This window comes from Linepithema humile, chromosome 2, assembly GCF_040581485.1.
Source record: "Linepithema humile isolate Giens D197 chromosome 2, Lhum_UNIL_v1.0, whole genome shotgun sequence".
In the NCBI taxonomy this organism is placed as follows: Eukaryota; Metazoa; Arthropoda; class Insecta; order Hymenoptera; family Formicidae; genus Linepithema; species Linepithema humile.
In genome coordinates this window covers 33,718,106-33,728,539 of record NC_090129.1, presented here as the reverse complement: position 1 = coordinate 33,728,539, position 10,434 = coordinate 33,718,106, and the positions used below count along the sequence as shown (strand labels likewise).

At 38.0% G+C, this 10,434-nt stretch overlaps 1 protein-coding gene across 3 annotated transcripts in view; it reads right to left on the bottom strand.

The window, feature by feature from the left end:
• Positions 1-10,434, bottom strand: part of Syn1 (Syntrophin-like 1) — a 222,310-nt gene that overhangs the window by 5,915 nt on the left and 205,961 nt on the right. For all 3 annotated transcript variants that reach the window (XM_012371518.2, XM_012371520.2, XM_067349408.1), the window contains 2 exons: positions 1,194-1,408; positions 279-496 (listed from right to left, as the gene is read on the bottom strand). In XM_012371518.2, coding sequence (XP_012226941.1) covers positions 279-496; positions 1,194-1,408 — 433 coding nt within the window. The remainder of the gene's footprint in view (positions 1-278; positions 497-1,193; positions 1,409-10,434) is intronic.

Genomic DNA, 10,434 nt, shown 5'->3' with positions numbered 1-10,434 from the left:
GTGTCCACGAGTCGCAAAAATAGAAAAACAATTTTGCAAAAACTAGAATCAGCCGCTTTCGTTTTTCGCTCACTGATGAAAAAAATTGATAATACACGTAGAACACACGCAGTTTTCAATGATTTTGTTGAACGCAATAGAATTTAAAAAAATAGTTTATGATTGCAGCAAAAATGTTTCGTAATTCACAAGCTAATTCCAGTAAATTTACACTTTCTCGAGACATTCTTTTGATCTGTTCGATTCCTGCGTTTTCTCATTGTCTATTAAGTACTCACAATTTCGCCGTCTTCGCCTCCAAAATCGAGCCACAGAAGACGCGCGCCGTCGTCTGCGGACATTTTCAATTTGTCGAAGGATCTTCTCCAGAGCGGCGTGGGCGGTGACCCAGGACTCACACCGTTCCCGGCAGTTCCCCGCGTGCCGGCAGCGTAAAGCGCAAATCCTTCTTCATGATTGACGACCAACTGACAGGCTTTGCCTTGCCATACGCAACCTACGACACAGTAAAAGTATAAAATTAGAAAAAAAGAATGCAAAGTGAATGAAATTTTATTGTTGCCTTTTCCGCGATGCCGATCGATTCTCTCGCTGCGCAATCGTAAAATTTACGACTGCATAAATCTAGTTAGTTCGAGAACGAATACAAATCAATAAAGGTTGGAAAACTTTTTTTTTTTAATTATAATAATCACAGTTACACAATTGCATTCCCCTTTCAATTGAATTTCTTGGAACGTACTATTTTTCACGAAAGTGGCAGTATGGATTTTTCTTTCTCTGTCGCGCATTTCTGCCGCATCGGTATCCATAGTTCTTCATCATCGACGAGCGAGACGCGAAATAAAAAAGAAGTTCGCGTGTGAAACGAGCGAAGTATTCATCTCGATTTATTATTGTCATTCGTCGTCACAGAAAAGAAATTAAAATTCACCGAACCGAGCGCGGAGAATGACATGGACGTTGACTATCGTCTGCTGCTGTATGACTTCATAGAAAAAAAAAAAAAAAACTTCCTATTTACTTCCCGAACTATTTCGCTATTATGCGCTTCGCCTCCTCAAACGCGCAGTTTGAATTGTCCGTTTGTCAATTGTACTTTTCCAAAGTTCGCGAACAGTGACAATCCACTTCACGGGAATTAAGCGGAAAATTATGAAATAAAATCTTGAAGAAAATAGAAGATTACTTACGAACGGTGTATTCCCGCAAGGAGTGAGCGGCCGCGTGACATCCCTGAACGATCGCTCGCGCCCAGGCCGCCAGATCCCTTCGTGTTTCAGCTCGTAAATGATGTGTGACTACGCCGTCGATCGTGCCGACCCGAACCGCGAACGTCGCCCCGTGTTGAATCGAACCGCTGCTGCTGCTCGCTGCTTCGTTCTGTCGTGTCGGGGAGGAGACCAGTCTGAAATCATTCGATTTGAGCTTGAGTCACCCGGACTCCTTGCGGAATTATTGAATATGCATATGCATTGGGCTGTACGAGTTTGCAGCAGTCGCAACTCGTGTATATTTAAACATCCGCTTATCAATCTCACTTTTCCGATATTTTTTATCTCTCAAAACGGATATTTGAAAACAACTGAGTTTTTAATCATTTGTTTTGTCGAATTCTAAAAGAAATTATTAGCCGAATCGTGTCGCGGGTGCATTAAACGGTGATTCCCGTGTCGGATCGATAGAGGTTTTCAGAATGAAGATTGAAGATTCCGCGGGGGCACGAAAATCACGCGGCATCGTTCTCGGGGCGTCGGATAAAAAGCGGCGACCTTTATCGGCGAACGATCGGAGCGCCTTGTAGCGAGTCAGAGGCATGGATTCATTCCCGTCGTCTCTTCATCCCTCTCCCAGCGGGTAGGTAAATTACCTCGTCATCCGGCTCGCCTCGCTCGTAAAATCGTCGCGGCTTTATTGCATGTGGGACGAAGCTGCAGCGTTCACCTGACACGGGTTCGGCCGCGTATCCAACCCCCCCCTCCCCTCCGGTCTCCGACCCTCCCGCGAATCCATTCCCTCCCACCAATCTGCCCGCTGACGAATGGTCCTGACGTTCGCGAGCCCGCGCGCTAGATTTATAGATTTTTCCGAGGGACACTGGCGAGCCGAAAAAAAAAAAAAAGAAAAACAAAGAGTGATAGAAAGAACACCCTATGCAATAGAGGACAGAACGGACGCAAAAAATGGCACACTTGGACTGGAAAAAAATGCCTGCCTCCGGCATCATTCGACGTGCCTAACGGTCACCTCGGGTCTTTTTCATGCCACTGCTGATGGCTGCCCGCCGCATCGAGACGCGTTTCGAGGCGTGTGTAAAAAATACAGCGCGTGCCGAAATAATTTAAAACTCTGCGACAGAGAAACCGTAAAAAAATATAATTTACGAGACCGTCGAATCTTTCGTTATCGCTCGAGTTCGAAACGATTCAAATACACATCGACACAATAGATATTCATTGGCCATTATCGCTAGCGCTTCGCCGCGACAGTGAAAAGATAAAGCAATAGCAAAAAGCACGACTGGAGAAAGTTCCGATAAGCGGGGGAGGAAGCTGGGGAGACAGCCGCAAACGGTAAATAAAAGCGTTAAACGAGAATGGATGTTCGTCGGGCGGCCGTAATCCGACGAAAAAGCCCGCAGGAAGGAAAGAAAGTTTCCCTCGGGATAGCCGAATCACTTCCGGTTTGTCTCGCAGTAAAACTTCCTTAAGTCGGCCATTTCGCGCTCTCACATCGGGCCCGATACCACCGGCCCCTTCAACCGGAAATAGAGCTTCCTGACATGTTCCGTTCCCTTCGCGAGTCCTTCAACTTCTCCGTCTTATGCTCATCGAAAGGAAACTTCAAGGAACCGATATCTGAATACTTGACGACAGAAAAAGAAAACAGCTAATAGTGGTAACGTGAAATTGAAGGGAAATTTCTTCTGGTTGAAAGATTGAATTTTCCTTGTAAAAATAAATTAATAATCATTATATAATAAAATATCAAATTAATATTTTAATATGCTACACTGTTAAAAGTTGCATGATTAAATTTCGCCATAGAAGCACTTTGTAATTAAATAAAATAAAAGTTCTAAAATATGATCGAACATTGAGTCAAATTTGCTTGATTAATATTTACTTGGTGATGCTCAGCTTGCAAGTTTGTTTCTATTGTGAAGAACTTAGTACCATCTGCATTGCCTTATAATTAATATTAACGAAACGTAGATGCATTGAAGTTTACAGCATCGACTTGATGTTAGTTGTACAGATACAGAAGAGTGAACAAGAAATTTGCCTTAAATTGAAGAAAAGAAATAATAACTGCAATGTTAAAATGCACATTTTGAATTTTTCCATAAACTCTTGACAATATTGAATCATTGAAAATGACCATTTTACAAATAAACTTTTTATCAATTTTGTTCAATTTTAATACAAAGGATATCGTTTTATCAATCAAATGAAACAAGTGGCATTTTTTTCTTTTTCTATTTTAACTCGAAAGAAAATGACACTCGAGATGTTCTATATATTCTGTATATATCGAACATGATAAAAACAGAGGCGCGGGCTCGTAAGCTGCCACGAACGATCGATGCCCGTTCCGTCTGGCCTTTTTCACTTAAAATTTAAACGAGGCTTAGTTGGATCACCGATCATTCAAACAGCGTGACTGCCTGACACCACATTTAAGCCGCTCGAAAACGTCAGGCTCATCGTTAAAAATGAACCTGACGTTAATTCGCAACAACGACACGCGGGCAGGGGAAAAAAAGTTTAGCGCGATATAAAATAATGCAACGAGACATTTCCAGCGTGTACACAATACATAACATTCGCACTGTGCATTTCATTTTTCTGCATGTTTACACACAAAGGAACGTTTTTGCAGCATATATTAAACAGTAATAGTTTTTACATATATGCCGCAATAAATTTTAAACACTTTCAAACATACAATGAAAGGTGGAAAGCAAACATTTTGCATATTATTTGACAAATTTAAAGATAAATTTCCTTCAGCATTGTTTTTGCAGTATCAAAATTTTCAGGTGTAAATATTTTGATGGCTATGCATAATAGATTTTAAATAACAGACTCTACCTGAAATCAATTAAAGATAAGATTCTCTTCTCTTCTCGCAAATTTAATTACACATACCGAATGCGATTTTTGCAAAGCGGTCAACCCTCCAAATTTATCAGAAAATACATTTTTGTAAATTTTTCATAATTTATTTTATGAAAAAGAATTAAAAGAAAGAGAGAGAGAGAGAACACAGCTTTCACATATTTAGATTTTCTAAATACTTCTCGATGTCACAAAAAATTTAAATTTACATTAAAACATTTTTATCGTGTAAATTGTAACTTGTTACTATATAACATTTATTATTCAAATCAAATTAATTCACTATCAAATTTTGCAACTCTTACATACATATATATATGTGTGTGTGTGTACGAAAATGTCATTCACCTCAAAAAATAACGACGATTGGCGACAAAAATAGCACGAGATATTTCGTTAAATCGCAGAAAATCTGCAGCAAAATCCGATTAAGACGCGAGATCTCATCACGAGTATCGACTTTCGACGCGATCCTATTAGGTCACGCTCAGTCGCAGCAAACTATATTTACTGATCACTGGCGTGGAAATTCACTGTGAATTATCAATAATTCGATTTGCGCCATTGACATTTGCATATCCTCCGTATTTACTTCCATCGTAAATTATATTCGCAATTTATCTGCGCGACAAATAAACCCAGATCGATTGATTTTAAGACGATACAGAATACGAAAAGATCATGGACGAAAGGATTGCAAAAGATTTTTATTCGCTAAAACGTGAAAACGATTTTTTAATTTTGAGATAAGAAATGACTTCATTTCTATCGCATTCGTCTGAAACAAATTATACGAAATTTATTCGCAGTGGAAATAGAGATCAATATATAACAAGCTGTCTTAGTTCGAACGAGGCCGAAGGGCCAATCAAGGAATAAGGACGAGGTGATGAAGGGACATGTTAGTGAGGAAGGATGCGCCGCGAGCAAAATCCTGAACTCGTTCCGAATATCGTACTTGGATTGCACACGCGATCGGAAACTGTCGACGACACTTTCGATAATTAATGTCTACCCCGGATTTAATTGATCCCGTTCACCGTTCGATTATCGGGACCCCATCTTTTATACCCCATTCCCGCCCCTTCTTCCCCGCACCCTTATCCCTTTTTCAGCCGCTCTTATCTAGCCCTTATCCACCTAGCCGATTCCATCTCTCTATAGACTTTAATCTACCATGGCGGACAATTATGAATCTTATTAAACCGACGCGAAAAGCGTAGCAAAGTGTTACGTTTCAATATAATACAAGAGTTGAAAGATGCAAAATAAAAATAGATATGCAACGATTCAACGAATAATAAAATAACAAGAGATATATATTACAAATTATTTAAAATATATATGTATATTTAAAAATTAAATATAATGCATATATTTATATTTAAAATATATTTATACATTTCAAAATTAATAAATATAAATATCGATTCAAAATTTAGAACATTAAAATTTGTAAAAAGGATAAGATCTCGATAATTGGGCACTAAAGTGGTTCAATTAATATCTTCGAAGCTGAATTAATTAAGTTCTTCAAAATTGTGATCTTTTCAATCATTAATTTCAAACTAATTTTCTGTTTTAACTTATTAAAATTGTATAGATATGAAAATAAATCATAAATTATTCAATAAATATTATAAATTTAAACTCTAATTTGTAAAAAACAATAATTTAAAGGAAATAGAGACATAAATAACTATTAATTTATTATTAATAATTTTTGCGATTAAACAAAAATAAAAGAAAAAATCATCACAATTAAATGCTATTTAAAATATTTATATTATATAGTTACTTTAATAGTATTTATATAAATTATAAATATCAAATTCTCATTTTCTTTAAATAGCGCTCGAAATTATTGGTCTTTTGGAACTGGAAAAATAAACGAAATAAAAGCGAGCGATAAGTGATAAATGCTTAAATAAATTAAAAGTCAATTCGCCGTTAGTGGATTTTCCTTGCAGTGAGAGTTCTGTGACGCGGAAGATTCGATGAGTTACGAACGCTAGAAAATATTTCTCCCTGCGGAATGTCCGCCGCTTTTTTTCCCAACGTTCGTTTTCCCTGCTCTTTGAACCGGCTTTTCTTCCGGCTGCCGTGGAAAGGCGACCGTTTGTCACCGGACATCGTGAAGAGGAGAAACTGGAAGGGAATGTTGGGGAAAAACAGAATTTGTATGCCACCGAGAGAAGTGAAAGAAGAAAGCGGAGGGAAAGATAGAAAATAGAAATTGAAGAAGAGAAAAGTGGATGGAGAAATTAGGTTAAATTATATCGTAGCAGATTTATTCCGTCTTGCGAGAAAAAGAGAATTTTCAAGACAATTAAAAAGTTGATTGTAATTATCTTCAATTTTTCAACGTACTTATAATATTATCGGCATTACTTTTAATTTTTGTAGAACGTTCTCGCAGCGACTATTAAATTCCTGAGCAAATACGTGTCTGCAATTTAATAAGCAATGCAACACCCCATCTCTAGCCTCGATCGGGAATTCTGTTTACTTGCAATCTCCATAATTGCGCCAGACCGGGATGAAAAACACCGCGGCGACGTCCTTCCGCGGCAGTTAATTGAAGAATTAAAAATGAGAATAGCCGGGTGTCATTCTTTGTAGCAGCTAATTAGATCTGAATTACTCAGCGATGGGAAAAGGGTGGACGGGTGGAAGGAAATTAAAAATTATCCAGGTAGTTTAAGAGATGAATGCACAGCACCCCTTGCATCGTCAGGTATTCCTTTAGTCGTCGCTCATCAGACTCTCGCCGACGGAAAACTTTCAGAGCTAATTGATTTCCCGCCGAAGCGCCTGCATGTTGAATCACCTCGCAACAATCGAGCACTTAGCAGCAAATGGTGCCGCCGATCCGCCTCGCTGGTCTTCTTAAACTGTTCACGAAGAAGGGTGGAATAAGGACGTCGGGCTCGTAGTAAAATTGCTTAGCTCACAGCTATGAAAAACCGACTTGTCGTGAAAGACATTGTCGACAGTGATGTATCCCGCACTGTTTTCCTGGGAAAAGCCTTTAAAAACTTGACAAACGAAGAGATACTTTTAAATGAAGAAGTGAGGAAACGCGTCGCTTTCATATCTTTTCCTGCGCCGTAATGCGGCGTCGCCGCAACGACACATTTAGATATCACACCGGCGTGTGTATTGCGAATACTGTAGGTATCATAAATCTGCAGTCGCGCGCAGAAAAAGTGACAGTGGTTTGAAAATTCTTGTTGAGCTGCGAGCTAATCCGAATTGATGGCCGCGCCGCGTATTACGCCGATAATAAATAAACGCATGCGCCACGAAGAGAAAAATCTTTTCACATATGCGTACACCTAATCTGCACGAGGCCAGCTGGTGGATATCCAAGTACGCTGTACACTACGAATATATTGGGTGTCTCAGCGCTAGTGAATATAAATTACCGTCTGCGGAATGAAGGCAGCCCAGAAACATTGAAAAATGCATTCAGATAAGGAAATTTTATAATTATTCGCCCCTTAATTTTGTGAATCAAGTTAAAACAATTGTTTACAATTTCTATTACATTTTAATTTTGCATTAATTTCCATTGAAGAGAAGAAGAATTAGAAATGCATAAAAAATCGACGTTGAAAGATTCAGAAAATTAAAAAAAAAACAATTACATAAGAAAAAAAGGGGATCAATTTGCTTTCAGCTAATGAAAAAACTATGCCAAATATTCCCGACCAAAAATGCTGAATAAAAGTTCAGACGAAGCTTCGTCGTTCTCGACATGATATATCGATTGCTGGATCATCCTGGGCAAAAATTTCAAATCGAATCTTGCTGTCGCGTATCGATCGCTCGTGTGTATTACCCTGTAGACATTTATTTCGCGGGGGCTTTTCGGATTTGACGGATTAGAGCCGAGCTTCTTCTAGAAGATATTAATGCAGGCCGGGGAACGGAGGAAAGGGATAGGAAGAAAAAAAAAAAGCAGCGAGGATGAGACTGCGAGGAGGGAAGAAGGGGCTAAGCGTAAAAATTGCAGATAGATAAGGGTGCTAAGGGCGCCATTCGTCTACCTCGTGGCTGACAGGCACGATAAAGTTTCTTTTACACTGAACTAACACTGGCTTAACGCACTTCTTCTACGACGAGCGGCATAAGAATATCGCGAAAAAGCACCCTCAGCAAGTCCTAAACGCGACTTATTATCACCGCTTACAGCTTATCAATAAAATATTGACGCGAGTTCATTAAAAGTCTGCAATAAAGAATACCAAATAAAGAACACGAGAAAATTCAATTATTTTAAATAAAAATCCGCGGATATCGTGTATTTTATTTAAAATAAAAATATTCTAGAAAAACATATTGCTTTTAAATTTCTAGAAATAAATATATATTTATATTTATAACGTAAATAAAAATATATATTTATTTTGGTTTTTTCCAATTTTACTTTCTGATCTCACTTATTGTAAAATAATTACTTTTCTATTCTACTCTTTATACTTAATTTATTAGTGGATCTCAGAGTATGAACACTCTGGAGTACGCGTGATCATCTCGAACAAAAGAATTTTTCAAAGACAGTTCCAGCAAATACGATAGCTAGAATGGTCGAAAGAGAGTTGCAGACGATGGCGGTAAAGCATCATGTGAGGCGGTGAAGGATGACCTGATTCCCGGTTAATTAATAGCAAGTGATTAATCATCAGAGCCTAGCAACCCTTGTCAAACAAACCACCGAGCAGAGCACGTATGCGATCTGCAAATACGAGTGCACGGAGAAAGATATAGGGTGCACGGAGATGAGAGGCTACCAGATGAATGCGATACATAAAAAGAAGAGATTTGTAGCTTTATTATATTTTTAGTCACAAAAGATGAAATATCTTCCGCACTTTCTTGTCTGATTTGCGATAATCTGTGAGCATTGAAAAGAATTCGATGATGGGTTAAAATGTTTTATTTATTACGATTGATCTTTGTTCAATTTACGTGTTTAACGAACTCGGAAAAAGAAATCGCAGCAGCTCGACTCTTACTCGTCTATTATTTATTTTTAAATTACCTGACTAACCTATTCTATTATTTTTTAATTTGAAATATTTTTACCGAGAGAGAGAGATGAAATTTTATTTACATCTGGAATGTAACATTATATTACTTTCAATCTGGATTCCAAGACCTTGGCATTTTAAAATAACGATTTGTCATTATAATCAGGCAATTATAAATATTTATAATTGCCTGATATGAAGTTTAATTTAAAGTTAACTTTAAATTAAACTTCAAGATTTTAAGATTTTTATGTATAAAAGTCGATTGATCTAACAATTCAAAGATCTTAAAAATATAGAATATTTTGTAATTAAAATATATACGACTCCAAAAAAAAAAATGGGCTAATTATTGTTAGGAAAGGGCCGAAACGTCCCAGAAGGCGAATAAGCTCTCACCACGATCTCGAAATAAGCCCCGCCGGTGGCTTGCGGTGTGCTTCGTGATCCGAGAAGATTGCACGGTCATGGTCCTTAAGTTTCGTAGGCGTCGTGCCGGGCCGTTAATTACGATCACCCGCTCGGTTAATCACCGCGTTGGACGCGGCGACAGTTTAAATGGCGGGCGACGGCGCGCACCGTGTAAGCAAGACCGCGAAGCGAAGTTCTGTGGATGTAAATAATGAAGCGCCGCGTTTTCTCGCGGATTAATGGACGCAGCTTTTGAACGGCGCTCTTGAGGAAACGTCGCTATGAAAATTTTCACGTTACCTCGCCATTGTTCGCGACAGCGTCTATTTTTTTCGTTACACTGGATTAAACGCATTCCATTAATGCTTCGTAAAAATGCTTTTAGAAGCTAACATTTAGATGTTAGATAAATTTCTAATTTACTTATATTAACTTTACTGCGTCGGGCGTGATCCGTATTAATGCATTAATATAAAGCAGCTATGACCTCTCGTGTTCATCCGAGCGTTTTAGCAGCTATGATAATCCAAGACGCCCATGGCGACTAAGAATAAAACGTCATGCCCGAGTCCGCTTCCTAAGGTTTGAGTTCGTAAAACGCGAGTTTTTTTAGATAATATTAAAAAAAAATTAACCATTTGCTAAAAAAATTTTTTTATTATTTATTCTTGCACAGGTTATTGTAGATAAATCCTGTTAAGCTTATTTATAATCAAAATGACTTCATTTTATCACTACTTTATATTACAATACTAAACTGTTTCATTTTTTAGTATACTATTAATATGAATAAAATGAATAAAATGTAACATTTCTTTCTTTAAAATGTAAAATTTCAACACATTGCAGTAAAGTTCTAAGCCAAA